Raw genomic sequence first — 19,932 nt, forward strand, 5'->3', positions numbered from 1 at the left:
TGCTTTCGACCAGGAAGACACAACCTTGAAGCTACTCAAACTATAACTACCTGGAACCACATTGACAAGAGTTACTGGGCAAATGTGGACATATTTAAACAGGGGGTAGGCAGTATAGTAATGGCGTCATTGGAAGATAATTAACGTTTTAGAATATTGTAAATCAAATGGTTTGAGAGAAAACTAGACGTCTGCATCTCCTCTTGGCTTTATTCAGGCTTTCAAAGCTAGCCTGTGAGATCATGGACAATCATAGCTCATTTTAGTGACGGAAAGTGCTTATTGGCTGTTCTACAAATACAGATGTGTTTACATCCCTTTGGTGCAAACCTGATTCCAACTCAGAATATCCTGAATGCATTTCTAGCTTTGATAACAACTGCCCACACTGCAAAGCAACAACACATTTTAAGATGGAGAGAATATGTTGCTTATCAAAATTAAACTACCTCCCTAGCTTTAATTGGTACCATTCTAAAGATTTGACTACATTTGCTAGATGTACTACATTATTACTGTATCTATTATAATCATAATGGTGGAACTCCAATACTTTTTCTTGTTAAAACTTTCAATTTATTTTTGTAATTGCCAATTTTCCAACAATTGGCATTTTGCTGCCAGCAGACTGCAGAGGGGGAGATCCTTTCTGCCTGTTCCCACTTACATTCAGAGGGTTTTTGGCTGTGAGTTTGCCAATGAAAACCATTGCCGATGATTGTTTGTAAAGGCAACCAAGACATTATATGATATTGGACTATTGAACTAACCTGACATGATATGACGTGTGTGTATGTGTGTGTGTGTGTGTGTGTGTGTTTGTTGTGTGTCTTTTTGTTTGAATGCGTGGGTCTGATTTTCAAATAATGCCAACCACCCAAAATGGACAGCATGGACAGCATGGACAGCATGGACAGCATGGCCACCTGGCGCAAAGACAGACATTGTGAATACCATGTGTCCTCTTCACAGGCTCACACACATGAACGCATGCAAGTATAACACACACAGACACACACAGAAACACACAAAGGGAACATGATAGGTTGGGGAGTTTTATGAGGGACAACATTCTATTTGTATCTTTGTTAAGAAATAAATTGAATTGAAAGAAAATAAAAATAAAATTGACAAATATTGACTAACAATTAAAATCTTATTGAGTAGATGCAAATGCAAATGTTCAATACTACTACATAGATTCTAATCTAAAGTAAAAATAATTATTATCATTAAAATGCTGTTAAATATTGTATTTAATTCCATTAAAACCCCATAAACGCCTTTTGGAAATACATAAACTAAAATAATGCAAAATCAATAGGTTACCTGCTGCAAACGATATATATATATATATATATATATATATATATATAAGGAGAGAGGGTGTCATTTTTCTCATACTGATATTCTGAACAATCTGTGCTGTTGTATTAGCTGTAAAGTGTCTCTACTGTAGGCTATTTTTATTATATGACAGCACTTTGGCTTGACCAAAAATCGTTTATAAATGTGCTATATAAATAAAACTTGATTTGATTTGATATATGGCATAACAAAAAAAAAGTTTTTATCGTATTCAGGTCCTGCAAAAACACCTGCTTAATGCTAGTGAGCACGCTACGAGAGAGGTGAGAAGCATCATCTTATCTACAGTGCAATTTGAAGGGAAATTTACTTTGGCGCTTTTAGTTATTTTGTCTTTTTCTTTGCAGCCAACTTCTTTTGAGATGACTCTTTGTATGCTTTCCATTCACCTGGAGACTAACAAGGAGGCCTCAGTGAGCGGGTGGGAGTCAAACAAAGAGGGAGGGAAGAAGGCAGTCTGAAGGACGAAATGTGAATAGGGACCGAGGGAGTGCAGCACAAGTCCTGCTTTTCACAGGTTCCATTAAAAATCTAAACTTGTCTGTACACAATCTGTGTGTGTCTACAAAAGTGTTGTGGTCGATTCTGAGGGCTAGCAGGGAGAGAAGAATAGAATAATAAATACTTTTTCTTGGCCTCTCTTCTGAGGAATCGCTAATTGTATGTAAAGTACAAGAGGGATTTTAAAGTGCCAAAAATGCAGATGGAGCTAGGTCAGTGTGCTGCAGATCTTGGAGACGTGCTGTACACTCGTGTTTGCACCTGACTTTATCACTCAGTTGCATGCGAGTGCTGTTGTCATACAGAATGAATACACCTGAACTACTGCTGATAGTCACACACGAACACTGGCAAAAGCTCCCACCCTCTCTCTGACAACAACAAACACAGAGCCATCAGTAACTGGAGCCACTGGCTGATCTGCTCCAGCCTTAATGGAAGGCCTGACCTTCGCTATGCTGAGTTATTTCCACCCTCCCGCAAACTTCAGGGAACCACAGGAAAAGGGTATGAGAAAAATAGAGACTGGGAGCATGAGATTCTACTTTTTACCTGAAAAACTTGAATTCATTTCATCTTGCTATCCAATTTATAGGGTAGAATCCTCTTGAGAATCCTCTTGAGAGAAGTGCCTTCAGGACTACATTCTTAACTCCACTGTTCTGGCATATGTTTAACTTGCAACATACACATTGGGAAATCATGTCTGAAAGTATCACAAATCGTTATACATATGTGGTGCTTGTTAGCTGTTACTCTAACCTGACTTTCTGGATCGTATTTAATTGTCTCACTGGAACCTAAAAGGGACATTGTGAAAGATTTGGTGGCACCTAGTGTTTTTGGTTGCAGATTGCCATCCCTTACCATAACACTGCTTTGGGAACAAAGACATTCAGGTGAAGAGTGGTGGTGTAGCAGTTGGAAGAGCCTTTAGATTAAGAACGGCTGCCTAGGGTACAATCTCGTAAAACGTATGTCTCTATTGTCTGGGTGCCAAGCAGTCAAGGTAAAACAACCATGTCGGCACAGTTCACATTTAAAAACCATCTATTGACTTTTTTTCTCATGACAACTCCACATTTTATAACTTATTTAATACTTACAAATTACCTACTTACTTACTTACTTACTGAAACTACTTAAAATTACGTATGTTCAAATTGGTTCTTGCATCTAAAAAAGTCTGAGAGAAATATGTTATTATCTTGATGGATACAATTCCGACAATTCCGACTTTAAGAAAAGGTTGTAAAAAGAAAAATAAGCTGAATGTTCTTTTAGAATTACCCTGAGGTAGTCACAATGCCGTGCTGCTGAAGAAGTCACTCTTGTAAATGGGCATAGGGCTTCCTTTGAGATGAAGTCTACAGAAAGACGGCTCTCTGCTGTGCTAAGGACTGGCTGACTGTGCCAGGCACGCTGAGACAATCAACTCCTGAACCATGAACAGTGCAACTACTCACAGATGAATGCATGCATCGGTGAAATGCATAAAAGAGAAGGTATAGCAGGGCCGTTTTTATATAAAAATGCTTATTTTTATGACTGCATTATCCAGCCTATAAATTACCCATGGCACTGGGGATGTGTGTAAGACATGATATACATTCCTCCACTATTGCCTTTTATGACTAAAAGGCCACATCATCACTTTACGGCTGCGTGAAACTTCCAGATTGTCAGGACCTCTCAAGCATTCAGAGAATCAATGGAGAGTTGGCAGGACTGACCTCATGGAATGCAATTGAATTCCCTGCTTCTCCATATTCAACAAGCAGGCCAAACATGCATGTAAATAACCCAAGCCAACTGGTGTGACACTGAAGATTTATGCAGAGAATGTATCATGCATTTGTATAATAAATCTTAACTGCTATGGAAATTACACACATGGCATTTGATTTGCCACCATCTGCTTTTTTTCTTCTTCTAAGGGTTGGTGCTCAATCAGGCACAAAAACACATCAGCAGTGTCACTTTGGACAGCAGTGGCTGGGTGAGGAAAAGTCTGTTTGGAGCCTATAAAAAGCCTTGTCAGATCCAAAATACAGAGTGTCAAGGGAGGACCTCATCTCACACAGCCTAGTGAGCTGCAAAGAAATCACTCTGACTCACCTACTGTGTGTTACTCACACTCGCATGGTTGTACATGTTAGTACAGGGGGAATATGAAGGAACAAAAAGACAGCGAAGAGTGCAATAACTCCGTCACCTGAATCATCCCAGTGCAATTAGCCACCTTGTCCTCGTTAATTCACTAATTTGTGATTACGCCATGCTCATCTATTTGTGTGAAGACATACTACATAAACATCAATAGGATTAGGTTTCATTGATATTCACGAGTTAATGGGAGTCTGTATAAGTGTTATTTACACAACACTAAGCTGTCTGACAGATAAGGTTTCTCAGGGCTATGGCAATCAGATTCAATTTCATGACCTGTGCAATGCCAGAGGGGGAAACAGCAAGCATTGCAGCTAATATTGGATCACAGAGTTTCCTACTGCTAACATAATTGAAAAACATGATTGTTGTTCTCTCTGATAGAAAATGCTAAATGTGACAAACACTCTTTTAAGATGCAGCTGTGAATATTGATCCACAAAGCTTAGCCAAAACGAGTATGTGTGAAATAAATAACTTAACATAAAAAGAAAAACATTTGTAAAACTCTATTGATTTCCGTCTTTTAAATGGAGAGCAGAACATGGGTGAAGGTACACCGAGCCTCGGATAAAGTATTAGCTCAAGATGACAAAGCATGCACGATCAACCTTGCTATAACTATCGATCAGCTTTAGGAGGACAAACAAGAGCCCAAACAAAAAGATAGAGTCTCTGATCTCTTGGTATCATTATGTCCAAGGCCTTGGGAAAAGCCTACAGGTCAATACTAGAGCAGCATAGGCGCTATGGGGTAGGGCTGGCGACTTAATAAAGCAGACGTATTGTGTGTGAGCAGACGGGTCGATGTGACTCCCCCCAGATGCAAAGCATTTTCACAGCAGGACAGGTTGCTGCACTGTGCAGAGTGGGCCCGGAGCAGAGGTCAACCTATTCACTTCATCAGCAGCAGAAACCAAAGAACAGTGGGAGAGATGGAGTGAACACAGTGAAAGAACATATTATCAACCCAGGGGATTCTGCTTACAGATATCTGGTAGAGTTTACATCTTTGGGGGACTTTACATGAAGTTTGTGTAGAGAAGAGGAGACAAAACCAGAAAGAGCTGACATACATATACATACTAATATACACACACATGACACTGTGCATGCTATCAGACATACCATGTACATTCAAATATGTACAGCCACACATACAGTACACACACACACACACACACACACACACACACACACACACACACACACACACACACACACACACACACACACACACACACACACACACACACACACACACACACACACACACACACACACACACACACACACACACACACTGTATCTTACCTTTTCGTAATACCGCAGCTCATAGTCCAGGATGATGCCATTGGGCTGCTCTGGTTGTGGCCATGACAGTGTGAAGCTATTCATGGTGGAGCTGATCTGGTGCATGATGGGGACTATTGAGGGAGCTGTAGGACACAAAGAGTAATACAAAATGAATACAGGGGTTTTTCTAGAAAAATATAGTATAAGGGCAATACTGTGGTGCTGATCTTGTATATAATATAAATGATCGCGAGAACTGACACCTGTATACAAGATGGCGCCGCGGACAGTAACAACAACGCGACGTTTCGAGCTTTGTAAAAACAAAGCTACAGTATCTATGCCATCTGACTGTCTATTTCACAGGATTTTCATATCTTTGCAGTAATTGTAGCATTTTTGACGAACTGAAATATTGTTTTCTGGCATCACTTTAAAGTTTTACGGGGAAAATCACCATTTTGGTATGAGGGCGCACGCTGAAAGTAAGAGGGTGCAGCGCCCCTGTTACCCGGTTTAAAACCTGGAATATATTTCTTTAATAATATTGATTATTACAAATATCTCTCAACCTAAATAGTTTGTAAACAAAACAGTTATAGACATATTCCCTGAGAGTTATGCATGCAACTCATCTTTCCATTTTAATCTAAGATATTAAACTGTAGAATTGTGTTAGCCTTTTTCAGCCATTTTTATTATTTACTTTAGAATCATAAATTGGTATACAAAGCCAGCTCTAGGACAAACAGTACTTCACATCACTTTTATAACATCTAATTATAGTAAGGACATGATCTCCACATTTTATAAATAGTGGACAACTTTAATACATATCATCCCATGTGTGTACCTTGAAGAAATCATTAACAGCCATCAGTACTCAGCACAGAATTCAAGTTTAAACAACTTTCACTCTCATCAGCACCCAGGTAGCCAGCTGAGTCAGGCTGATTAGAGCTTCATTCAGCCATATTCTGGCACTGCAGGTCCAAAAATATGCCGGCTCTGGCCAAAACAAGGCTGCAATTTTTGGCAAAGATGTGAGGGTGTGGACATGGGCTGATTGTCAGCCGCAGTTAGCAGGACTCCGGCCACAAGCCTGGCGTGAGTCCAGCAACCAATTGTGGTGGATTTAGTCTGCTGTTGGGCTGAGTTATTTTGCCTACTTGGGCAGAATATAAGAGCACTCTGTGTTGCATCTAGACGGTGCAGTTATTAGGTTCCTAAGCTTTTTAAAATATAGATTTAACATTTTAATCAGTATACATCTGCTTAATCTGATTATGCAAATAAGTCACTTGTTATTGTTTTTTAAAATATGTCTGCATATAAGCAATTGGCTAATGTACTGTAATTGTATTTTTTAAATAATGCAGTTACTAATAAAAGCTTCACTAGGCTTTTTTATTACCATGATTGTGTAAGCAAAATAACCTTGTAGGCATGAATCTAACATTACATTATAATGTATATTAAAAGATGCATGTATTAATCATAGCATGTTAAATGTCATACGGAGCCATTCAGTTGTGTTAAAACCTAACACGAACAGAGAATATTTATTTTATTTGCCCATCTAGATGTAACCTACAATTACACAAAACTGTCTTTTTAATGATATAGAGTCTAACACCAAGTAGCAATTACTGATTTAATTGCAACTCATATAAGCCATAAAATGACTACACAGTGGCAGTAAAATAAATATGTTTGCATCCATTCAAATAAAAAGCAGACTGTACTTGATTATCAACAAAACAAGAACCCTACATGTATATACTATACAAATAAACTGACAGAGATACATTCTCTATGTAACAAACATCTGTTTATGCACCACATGTTATTCAGCCGTTTGGAATCAAATTGTTCTAGCATTGCGATCGCTTTGGCCCAGCTGCACAGACTCTTATATCCTTCAGCCCTACATTAGTTCACCTGAATGCCCCCACATGGGCGGTTACCCAGGGACATGGCAATTTCCTACTCATTGCAACGTGTCTGTCCCATGCATTGCCATTCCTCCATCATCCCTTCATCGCTCCTTACATGCTGCTCAAAGATTGTGTTACTGGACATTAGGAAGAAAGAATCCATAATAACAGGATACTGCTGTTTCTGTGTGTCGTTTCAAATCTTAAAATGTCAGTACAACTGCCTTTTGTTTTTTACTGAAGGCATTATAAAGGTCTTAGTTTTAAGTACAACACCCTTTTTTTCTTTCTTGTTTATGGACTTTACAAGTATAAAATAAAATAAATTAACCTGAATTGAAATCAATCCTAATTTACCATCAGAACAGGGGTCACATGTCATCGCATCGTCCACTCCCCTTTGTCTTTTTGACACGATGCCTTGCAAATGTACTCACTGTTGAAATGTACACATTTTTTAATATCTTGTCACTGAGGTTGGCCGTTGCATAGTTTAATATCTGTACTTTTTTCTCTTTGAGGAAAAAAAGCACATTTCCTTGCAGCTGATATCAAAAATGTTTGCATCCATTTATAATGTTAAAATGTCTAATCTTGGGCAAACTCACTAGTTCCAAAATGTCTCAAACAGTGCTGACTTGGACAGTAGGTGAGCAAGTTTCTAAACATCTGCAAAGTTAAATCTATATACACTTCCAAGAGATCTTTTGGTTACCTGTACATCAAGTTAAAGGTTTTGGAGGTATTTTGTCTACATCACTCCTGTTCTGAAGTCTTTACACTGGCTTCCTGTGTGTCAAAGAATAGATTTCAAAATACTGCTGCTGGTTTATAAAGCTTTGAATTTATGAACCATCCAGATCTCTCAGGTCTTCAGGGACTGGTCAGCTTTCTGTCCCCAGAGTCAGAACTAAACATGGAGAAGCAGCGTTCAGTTATTATGCTCCAAATATCTGGAACAAACTCCCAGAAACCTGCAGGTCCGCTGCAACTCTGACTACTTTTAAATCCAGGCTGAAGACTTTTCTTTTTGTCGCTGCTTTTAATTGAACTATTCATATCTTAGACTGCACTGTAACTTTTATCCATGTACTTTTTCTTTTAATGTTTATTTTATTAGCTTTTCTTTCTAATGACTGATTTTAAATGCCATTTTCCTAATGTCTTTCGTTTTTTGTAAAGCACTTTGAATTGCCTTGTGTTGAAAGGTGCTATATAAATAAACTTGAATCTTGAAAAAAGCACAATTTCCTGTGTAGCAGAAGATTTTGCATCTTACTATAAATTATGTGGTTCGACACCATTTTCTGCCAACATCCAAACAGTTTTAGTTACTGCACTTCAGAGATTCAACATTTTGTGCCTATCAGCCTCTTGGCTCTCTGTGCTCTTCCTATTGGGTTTATGTATTCAGGGCTCTGTTGGAAAATGTGACTCCTTATACCTTACTGCACCAATCAGGGCAAAGCAACATTTGGATCAGAATAAGATGCCGTTTGCACAGCTGTTTGCTTTGGTAGCTACCAGTGCTGTGTCAATATAAACTGATCCAATCACTAAACACAGCCTAAAGTAGATTACAGTTGCTGAGTTGTTGAGTGTTAAACCAAGACGTTCTTCTTAATCTAGATGTGAGTTTATGCTTGCTGTTTTCAGAGGCTTTTAGTAGAATCAGTATTAATAAATAAATCAAAAAAGACATGATAGAGAAATGTATCAAGTTTATACTGTAATAGTGTCGCAAATTACAAATTGCTTAGCTCGTATGTACAAATCAATCTCTTTACTGCCATGTAAAGATGCTCCAGAATTTACTGTATGATCACAAACTACTCCAAGGTGCTAAAATAAACCATAATTAAGTTTCAAAGTCCAAAGATGAATCCAACCAAACCAATTTGTAAACATACAAGTACGTCTGATTAAAAACCGATTCTGCGCCGTCTGCTCATAATGACTTCAAAGCTTTGCTGTTTGTATAGATTGCAGTAAAACGAGTCTCCACCCATGTCTGCAGGCATAAATACAGCGCCACACAAGTCCATGCTCAACATTTTGTGCCTATCAGCCTCTTGGCTCTCGGCCTGCTCGCTGCTGAGGCCTAGTCATCACTCCACCTGGTCTCCATTCTCCATTTTTCTGAATAACTCCTCTACTCAAAAGGCATTAAATAGCACCCTCTCTCAACTACATGATCCTTTTCATCAGACTATTTTTGGTAATTTCTTTCTCTTTTTACTTCACATGCATAAATACTCATGGGTTACGGAGTTCTGTAAGGAATAAAGCCCCTGACCTCTTTTATTCCACGTAGTCGCCTGCTGCTGTTTTGTAGTGTTCTACAGTTTTAATCAGATAAAGTATTTCTTGATTTGAGTGTCAGAGAGTTAACTCAAATGTAACTAAATAATGAATGGGCACTGTTTATCCTGTCAGTGTGAATGGATTATGTTACGTGTGCCTCCCTTGGCTCTCACATCCTGCTTTCCCTCCCTCCCTCCCTCATTTCCTCTCTCCCTCTCTCTCTTACCCTCGTCAGAGAGTGTGAGGGCTAAGCTTCACCTCAGTGCACTTCAGCCTCTTTGCCTCTCAGGCTGGTTCACGCTCCACTGACCAGGGCTAGGGCTGCCTGGGCCGCATTATCAATTACCGGCTACAGGCACACACTGTTCCTGACAGACCCAAGGGAGGGGCACTCTACACATAACATTCCTGCAGTGGAAAGTGGCTGAGAAGAGAGGTATTTCCACAGCCCCAGCCCCGACTCCTGATCCCAACTCAATTCATGCATTCAGGCGGACAGACAGAAAAACATCAATTTGTACCGTGAATAATTGTTTCTGCATGTTTTGAAGTGCTAAGTGTCTAGTGTATGACTGTGTGCTGGAGTATATAGCCTGGGTTAAGACCTCTGATTAACCACCCGGATCTCCAATCTTCTCAGCAAATCAAATAAATATGCTGTTGTACTTATTATAGGCTTTTAACCCCATACCAATCAGAGCTTTGTAGGTGGGATTTGGACATCTTCTCCCTGTGCCAGAGCAGCTCTTACTCCTCACGCAAGAAATCTTTTTAACCGACAACTTAGTTGATTATAATTTATAATTACAATTTCATGTGGTATTTGATCAACTTGTTCATGTATCCATCTGATTGCTAGCAAAGTTTCTTTGTTGGTGACAGCAATGATATGTGAGTTACTTGTGATCGGGTGAGACAAAAGTAACCCTAGCTGACATTAAAACAATGTCAAAGTTAATTAACTTTACAACAATGGAAATGTTATTGGATTTTTTACAAGACAAGCTATTGTTAGCTCTAAATATCTTGTTATAGAACTTACAATTCTCCAACAAAAAATCTCACTGCATTCCCCTAAGAAAAATACATTTTTCTCACTGACATGTCCCACTGGACAGACAGTGACCGTGTTTTGGAGAAGACAAGCAAGAGAAAGGGATAAAGAGTGTGTATGTGCATGTATGTGTGTCTGTGTGTCCTAGTAGCCTATGTGTGAAGAGCCTGTCAGAGACAATGTGTTGTGCCTGTATGAGGTTGAGGTTCAGCCCAATGAAGCACCGCTGTCCCCTCCAACAGCGTCCCCCACTGTCACCGTGGGACGATGATGCTGACAGTGATTGGTGACTGTGTCCTGCACTCTTCTTTCCTCCCTCCATCCCTCCCACCCCTTGCTCCTGTGCTCCACTTTTATCTGGCCCAACTTGCTGCCCCTGGCTTTTAATGCAGAGCTTGGCTCACCATTAATCAAAGTCAAAGCCTCCCAGTGTCTGGCTGAGACAGGGAGACATTGAGAGGAAAGGGGAGAGAGAGGGGGAGAGAGAAAAGGTGAGAGAGAGTTTGATAGAAAGTGATGAAAGAATAAAAAGCATGCTTTACGGTTGTACGATTAATCTACTTTGGAATACAGATGAGTTGGAGCATCATTTTACAAATCTGGCACAGACCCCGAGCTTCTGTTTTCAATATTGTTACTGAAGTGTGCAGTCACCATAATTCATATGGTATGGTGAGGGGAAGGCATATAAAATGTGCTGTTTTGATCTCAAAAAAGGATTTTATCTAGTAATGTATTAACCATGATTACTTTTCTTTGGACCTTAAACTATTTTTCCTCAACACTACAACTGTTGTAAAGTATAAGAAATAACAAATTAAGCTTGTCTTTTAATAGTACGTAAATATGATTTGTAATAACAATGTTAGTATTATAAGTTCTCCCCGGAAATCAGCATGCTTGTTTAACATCTCCCCCTCTCTCTCTTTCCTTTCACCTTGTTTCTCATTGTGGGATTCCTGGGAAAGACTGACTGCAGATAGGCGTCTGTGCTTCTCCAGCAGCACAACTTTCATATCTGAATTCCCAGCTGGCAGTTCCTGCTCTGCTTCAGTACCTCTCATTGAAATGATTGGACAGAAAGTTGCACTTTAATTGGTCAGCTGATATTGTAGCAAAGTCCCATATGACTGTGCACACATACATACATATGGCCACATTCAGAAACACCTATACAAGCAGAGTTGTTCTCTCTCGATGGTGCACTTGCAGTTTGTGCTTTAAGATGCTGGCACACAATTGAACCATGCTGCCTCCTAATAGGGGCTCAGTGTCTCAGATGAGGAGAGCAGCCTATAGTCATGTGCTGTGCCTCTGTCAAAGGTATAGATTTAACTACCACCCTCCCTATTAGCAGGGGCTCAGACGGCCAAGCCAGCCATGCCTACATAGTAATGGGGCTCTCTCAAACATCATAAAGAGGGATCAGTTCAGCATCATGGATTTCTGTCAAGGAACCATGGTTGGAATTATTTTGGAAATCACATTATACGTAGAGGATTCTGAACAGAACTCTACTGTATGTATAAAAGTAAGAAGGAAAGAAAAACCTGTGCACTGCATTGAGCCTACATCCTCACAAACACACTGACTTCCTAGAATTACTTCACAAACTGTATTAAGACATCAGAATTGACGAGGAAGCCAAGCCGCATTCAAGCCCCCAATTTTCTTTTTGCCTGCAGCTAATACCTCTCTTTCAGGGTCCAGGGAGAGGATCAACATTTATGAGAACAGGCATCAAATGAAATAAAAATGGCATCCAGAGAGAGCCAGAAGAACCGTCTAAGATGATGTAATCTTTTGACACTGTAGCTCTGATACATAGAAAAAACAATGAGGGGGAAGGAACAAGGAAAAAGGCAACAACAAGAAAAAACTAAAGGAGAGCCTCTGTAAGGCTTTAAACTGTACAAACTTAATGAGGAGTGTCTTGAACACGCACAACGTACAGTGGGGCAAAAAAGTATTTAGTCAGCCACCAATTGTGCAAGTTCTCCCACTTAAAAAGATGAGAGGCCTGTAATTTTCATCCTAGGTACACTTCAACTATGAGAGACAGAATGGGGGGAAATAATCCAGGAAATCACATTGTAGGATTTTTAATGAATTAATTTGTAAATTCCTCGGTAAAATAAGTATTTGGTCACCTACAAACAAACAAGATTTCTGGCTCTCACAGACCTGTAACTTCTTCTTTAAGAGCCTCCTCTGTCCTCCACGTGTTAACTGTATTAATGGCACCTGTTTGAACTCGTTATCAGTATAAAAGACACCTGTCCACAACCTCAAACAGTCACACTCCAAACTCCACTATGGCCAAGACCAAAGAGCTGTCAAAGGATACCAGAAACAAAATTGTAGACCTGCACCAGGCTGGGAAGACTGAATCTGCAATAGGTAAGCAGCTTGGTGTGAAGAAACATACAAGACCACTGATAATCTCCCTCGATCTGGGACTCCACGCAAGATCTCACCCCGTGGGGTCAAAATGATCACAAGAACGGTGAGCAAAAATCCCAGCACCACACGGGGGGACCTAGTCAATGACCTGCAGAGAGCTGGGACCAAAGTAACAAAGGCTACCATCAGTAACACACTACGCCGCCAGGGACTCAAATCCTGCAGTGCCAGACGTGTCCCCCTGCTTAAGCCAGTACATGTCCAGGTCCGTCTGAAGTTTTCTAGAGAGCATTTAGATGATCCAGAAGAGGATTGGGAGAATGTCATATGGTCAGATGAAACCAAAATAGAAATGTTTGGTAAAAACTCAACTAAACGTGTTTGGAGGAGAAAGAATGCTGAGTTGCATCCAAAGAACACCATACCTACTGTGAAACATGGGGGTGGAAACATCATGCTTTGGGGCTGTTTTTCTGCAAAGGGACCAGGACGACTGATCCGTGTAAAGGAAAGAATGAATGGGGCCATGTATCGTGAGATTTTGAGTGACAACCTCCTTCCATCAGCCAGGGCATTGAAGATAAAACGTGGCTGGGTCTTTCAGCATGACAATGATCCCACACACACCGCCCGGGCAACGAAGGAGTGGCTTCGTAAGAAGCATTTCAAGGTCCTGGAGTGGCCTAGCCAGTCTCCAGATCTCAACCCCATAGAAAATCTTTGGAGGGAGTTGAAAGTCTGTGTTGCCCAGCGACAGCCCCAAAACATCACTGCTCTAGAGGAGATCTGCATGGAGGAATGGGCCAAAAGACCAGCAACAGTGTGTGAAAACCTTGTGAAGACTTATGGCCCGTCCACACTACAGCTTCAACAGCTTCAAAAACGGTTTCCAACGCGTCTGCCCATTCACTTTTAATGGGGTGACGTCACTTTTCGCCGAACTGCATTGTGGGAAGCAGAGCGGAGCTTTCCTGGCATTTCAGGCTGCAAAAGTTGAGCAATGTTCAACTTTTGAAGCTTCTGAAGCTTTCGGTGGAAGCGTCAGCCAATCAAATCATATGCCAGTACAAGCTCTAGCCAATCAAACCGCTGCTTGTGTGTCAGGGGCGGGAGATTCATGTGATTGGTTGTTGGTCGAGCTTAAGACACGCCCAGCTCCAAGCTTTTTTTGAAGCTGTAGTGTGGACGGGCCGTTACAGAAAACGTTTGACCTCTGTCATTGCCAACAAAGGGTATATAACAAAGTATTGAGGTGAACTTTTGTTATTGACCAAATACTTATTTTCCACCATAATTTGCAAATAAATTACTTTCAAAATCAGACAATGTGACAATTGGTGGCTGACTAAATAGCATAGCGTTGTTTGCATTTCTGTGGGAATAGCTATCAAAAAAGAGCAGTGGAGGAGGATTGTTTGTAGATATACATGGGATTCTGTGGTCTAAAAGACTGTTGGCACATAATCTAGGTCAAGAGGCTGTGCCAGTAAGATCAAAGAACTCTTGAGCATCAGGCATCAGTTTAAAAAGATAGCAACATTCATTAGATTTATGATCTGTTTTACGATGATTGTTTATCAAACCACCCCCACATAACAGAGGAGTTGTAATATGTGTGAAGGTTGAGAAAATACCCTCAGTGTCAAGGATGGATTGCATAAAAAACAAGTCTGCCAGGTCTGCAGTTTTCCTCACAAGTACTATTATTGCCCTCAACTTGAGTACCATATATTTATCTTTCTGGTAATCTAGCAATTTCATAAATCCACGAGAAGTGGAGAGTGTCCTTCCCCTAAAATAAATCACACTCTTTCTCAATGAGAAATCAAATGGCTACTTTTCAGTAGCTATCATAGATAAATATGACTAACTTCAGGCCTGGGGTGATTCATAGCATAAGAGGGGGATGTATATAACCTTTCTATGTCTATATCCGTGTGTGTGTGTGTGTGTGTGTGTGTGTGTGTGTGTGTGTGTGTGTGTGTGTGTGTGTGTGTGTGTGTGTGTGTGTGTGTGTGTGTGTGTGTGTGTGTGTGTGTGTGTGTGTGTGTTGGAGAGCATAAGCTGTGAATGAACTCCTAAATCACACTATTGATCAGTCCTTCCTCACAGACACACGCTGGGATCGAGGGCAGTTAAATGGCCTCCTTGGTGATTTACACTAAATCCCTTCAACTCCCTCCCAACCTCCAATACTCCCTCCTCTCCTCATCGTCCACTTTCCTCCTCTCACCTTTGTCTCCTTATGGCTCACATCATAACTCCTCTAACTACTTCTGCCTTTCTATTTTCTAGGTGGTCTCTTGGTTTTCCTTAATCTTACAACAGTCCACACTAAAGCCATTTCAAGTTGAAAAGGAAAAGACACCATTGAGACAAGCACAAACTTTTCTTTCCTGAGTAATCTCACTTAAAGGACCACTTCACCTATCTTATTTTTTATAGTTTGAACTTCAGTTCAAGAATGGTAATAATATACAATTAATCTTGTCAACAGTCCTGAATGAACAGTCCTGGATGAATAGAGCCCTCATGGGAGGGCTCTATTCATCCACTAAATCCAATACCTGATTATGTGGTTTGAGCTGAGTAGAAGCAAGAACTATTTATTTTGGAGTGGTGGATACACATTTTGATTGGGTTGAAAAAATAGTTTTCTGATCACAGATGTTATTGATAGCTAAAATGTGATGGGTGTAAAGTAAGATAAATAAGAAGGTATGCTGAATTATTATAATTGGCTGAGAAATAACTTCTCTCAAACCTTTTTAACAGTTGTGCTGAGAATAACAGCAAATAACAAAAAATGATGAGCACACCTTTAACTGTGCCACATTTATCTGGCAATGAATTCCACATTTAAATCTATTAAAAAAATGAAAACTGATCATACAATGTATTTTTATGGTTTTTCAAAATATGAGCTTGTATGTCAACTTCCATGGCATGGCCTCCTTAGTTAAACATATTTTGAATCAGTAGCTTTCCAGATCTTTCATATCTGGGCACCTGTCTATTCCCAGATGCGCATAAACATTGTCCGTGTCCCATAAACAAAGAAATCTGTCTATGATACTGCCAGTCCTGGCTCGGGCATAGAGAGAACATTATGTGTGATTAGGGTTGTGCATTGTTCATCTGTTTAGTACAAACAGGGCCATCCTTTGCTGTTGTCTCACAGTTAAGTTCTAAAGTTGTAAATCTGATGCTGAAGAAATCAAGTACATTTCTAAATAGTTTTTTATAATGCTGCTTTAATAATAGGATTGAGAAAATGTCTTCCTATCCATACAGTAAGGGCACCAACACCCTGGATAACAGTGCCTTTGTATTCATTTGGATTACAGTTGTCTGTTTTTCACATTAAAATACATTTTCAACCATTTTAGTTCAATGAGTAGGATTGGTGTGATGATCCTGCTGTATGGATGATGACTTGTATTGTATCTAATCTCCACGTTACTTCTGGCTCAGAATATAAACACATCTCCTATTCCTACTTCATTTACATGGCACTTGCGTGTTGTTACGCCACCGCTCACACAACCTTGCATCATGTGTGAGCACAAACATACAAAGGGAACGGACAAGATTACAAGATTTCCAAAAGTGGAAACGTGTACAACCAACAAAAAAGCCTTCCACATTTTAAAGAGTGTCTCTGCTTTTGGTTTTATGAAGTACATTATTACCACAATTCCCTGCTGTATCCTCCTGCCTCTGCAGTGGCCAACCGAGGAAACCACCTGCCGAAACTAGGAACAGTGCAATTACATGGCCACAAAGGGCCATATAGAGCTGGACATAGGCCTAGCAGATTACTGGCAGACACATCATTACTGCAGCAAACTTCAACAATAGGCCTGGGCATTGCTTCTTATACATCCATCTGTCAAGTGTGCTATTAGCCTGTCAAATGGGGACAGTCAGCCCCATTAGGCCACCCTGATAATCAGACCTATTTACTCCCTCATGTTCCTCTCCTTCAATGTCACAGTCCATCCAGCCCTGTCTTCCCTCCCACCTATCCCCTGACTGATTCCCAGACAAAGACAAGTTCAGTTGGTCCGTTTTTTTGAGAGTCATTGTAATCAAATACGGTAGGCCCTCAACCAACTGGGCCAAATTGCATTTCTAAATGTACTACTATACGAACGGGACCTGGATACAGCAATCTTTTTCAATGGTCTTTGAGATAAATATGAAATTAGTTCATTCTCAGGGTTGGGAGGGTTACTTTGTAAATGTAATCAGTTACTGATTACTGATTACATGGCTCTGAAAGTAATCCGAATACAGTTACAGTTACGTGTCTTAAAAAATAATAATAATAGTAATCAGATTACTTTTAGATTACTTTTGGATTACTTTCTTTTTCCATCACAGATGGGTATGTTTTGGTGAACAGGAGACACAAAAAGCAAAAGGAAACTGAACGTGTTTTTACTGTTTTAATGGCTAATCAAGAGCACAACTGAAACATAACATCTGAAACGATGTAACAACATAATAAACGTTTTGGGGATGCAGCTTGGGATGTGAGGAGTGAGGGACACGGCTTAGAACGGGTGTGTCGCCTTCTGTCCTGCCAGTGTTGGCAGGACATGAATTAAAATGTCAAACTCAGACTTCATTTTAAGGACATTTAGAGCTATATTTGTTTAAGCACCGGATTGGCAAAACAGGAGAGTGTGTGCACCAATCTGCCTTGATCTATGTATTCATGTCCGTGACACTCACACTCTCACAGTATCTGCTGCCCACAGCTGTTTTATAGAAGGAAAACCTCCTTCACTTCATGAAATCTCTGCAGCACCAGGAGGCAGCAGGAGGGTTAACTCAGCCTCTGAGAAGAGGAGCGCGCAGTGCCTTTCACGCACCGCCTTTCACGCACCGCCTTTCACGCACCGCCTTCCCTGTGTTTACCTTCAGAAATAATCATTAGTAAGGCTAAAGACCGACCGCAGGCTGATGTGTTTTAACCACACACACCTCTACACACACGCAATTTAAACGCAGACTTTTGTTCCTCCATGTTTCGTTGTTATTGTTTCACTGAGCGAGCGGACCCGCGATATTTTTTCAAACGCTTTTTTGGTCCATCTGCGGCGGTAATAGGTTTTGTGGGCTTTGATGATTCGGCTGTACCTTTAGTAATGAATATTAAATGTTGTGAGGAAATCTTTCCACCAATAATTCTAATAAGTAATCCAAAATGTATTCACTTCAGGTTTACGAAAGTAACTGTAATCAGATTACTCGTTTTTCAAATGTAACGCGAGCTGAATACAGTTACTTGATTTTTGTATTCTGATTACGTAACGCCGTTACATGTATTCCGTTACAACCCAACCCTGTTCATTCTATACTGACATAAGGTATTTCATCAGTGAAGCTGACCAGAAAATACAAAAAATGTTTCTAAGCTGACAAACATGTAACTCTTTCCTAGGGATGGGTATCGTTAGGATTTTATCAATACCGATACCGATACCGATACTGCTTATCGATACCGGTATTTTTCAATACTTTTTAATAATTTGGTGCTCAAAATTATAGACATGATTACAAGATGTGAAGATTAAACAACACTAATTTTATTGTAATTTATTTTGTATTTATTATTTAATGTAACTTTTTCAATGTCATACCAAGCAGGTATGAGTGTGTTTGACAATATGTCTCTGGAAGGGGGGCGGTAATTAGGGGCAGTTCATAAATCCATGTAAACATGACCATTATTCAGTTAAAACGAGACATTGCGTGCGCACCTCCTAAACAGGAAGCTCCGGTCGGCTACCCATTATAATCCGTTTATTGCGTTTATTATTTATAATTGTAATGATGGATTATCAGTAATCATTTTAAAGTTACACAGAGACATTGGATTAACCGTTGTTATGCCCTTGAACACAACTGTTGATCACAAAACAGCAAAGGTAAGACATAATTATCATTATAGCTACGTAAAGTGAATTTGTTTTCTTGCTCTTTCCTGGCTGCTAGTACAGTGAGTTTTGGTTATACCAATGGAATCTGTGGAATCTCAGCTTTCATGTGATATGTTGTTTGTGCAGATAACATGACGTAGAAAAGATCGCTTTTGCCAGTTATGTGCTAAAGTAGCCGTTAGCCCCGTTAGCCCGTTTCGCTATGTGTTGATTTAGACTCTGGGTGTTGGACTTCTGTTCCGTGTAGGTAAAATGGTTAATATCGTCTGTTAGCTGAGTTTTTTCCCGTTAAGTGAGTATGCATCATTAATAGGTTGTTAAATGTTAAGAAGCCTTGAGACACTGTTTCTTGCAAGATGTTGCGTCTGCCCCCGGGAGTCTCACAATAATAAGAGCGCTGTTAGGAGAGATGACGAGTGGCATTCACAGTGGCCAATGATAGTGGTACTCAAACCGGATACGTCACACAGGATGAGGGTTCCCAACCAACCAGAATTGTTTAAACTAAGGAAGTAGCATAATTCCAACCCAGTCTCACAGCATTTAATAGTATATATAGTCACGACATTTAATCTATTGATTCGTGTTCACCAACACGATGTTCCCCTTTTTTTCGTGTCACACAGAACGATTTTAAAAGCAATGTATTTATATTGGTAGTATGTTTCGTGCCTGCACCACGTATTTTTGTCCGGTCGGGTCTTGGAAGACTGGAAGCTGTGTGGTTCATAAAAACATTTTCTTACTCAATATCATGCCACGATTATTGTTTTTATTTTAAATTGTATAATGTCGGACTTTTTTTGCCGTCCGTGAGGAAAATAAACGGGGCTCAGAATACTGAAATATGTATTTTTTAAATATTTTTTCCCTTCTAAATTTGTTATTCTTTTCTAAATAACACACTGTTATTTACTCAACAATAACACACAATTATCCTTGTTTTTAT

General features: G+C 39.9%; 1 protein-coding gene across 3 annotated transcripts in view; it reads right to left on the reverse strand.

Moving 5' to 3' along the window:
* Positions 1–19,932, reverse strand: part of LOC117552565 (ephrin type-B receptor 1-B) — a 170,548-nt gene that overhangs the window by 44,694 nt on the left and 105,922 nt on the right. For all 3 annotated transcript variants that reach the window (XM_034226142.1, XM_034226141.1, XM_034226140.1), the window contains one exon: positions 5,353–5,477. In XM_034226142.1, the coding sequence (XP_034082033.1) occupies positions 5,353–5,477 (125 nt within the window). The remainder of the gene's footprint in view (positions 1–5,352; positions 5,478–19,932) is intronic.

The sequence above is a fragment of the Gymnodraco acuticeps genome, unplaced genomic scaffold (assembly GCF_902827175.1).
Source record: "Gymnodraco acuticeps unplaced genomic scaffold, fGymAcu1.1, whole genome shotgun sequence".
Classification (NCBI taxonomy): domain Eukaryota; kingdom Metazoa; phylum Chordata; class Actinopteri; order Perciformes; family Bathydraconidae; genus Gymnodraco; species Gymnodraco acuticeps.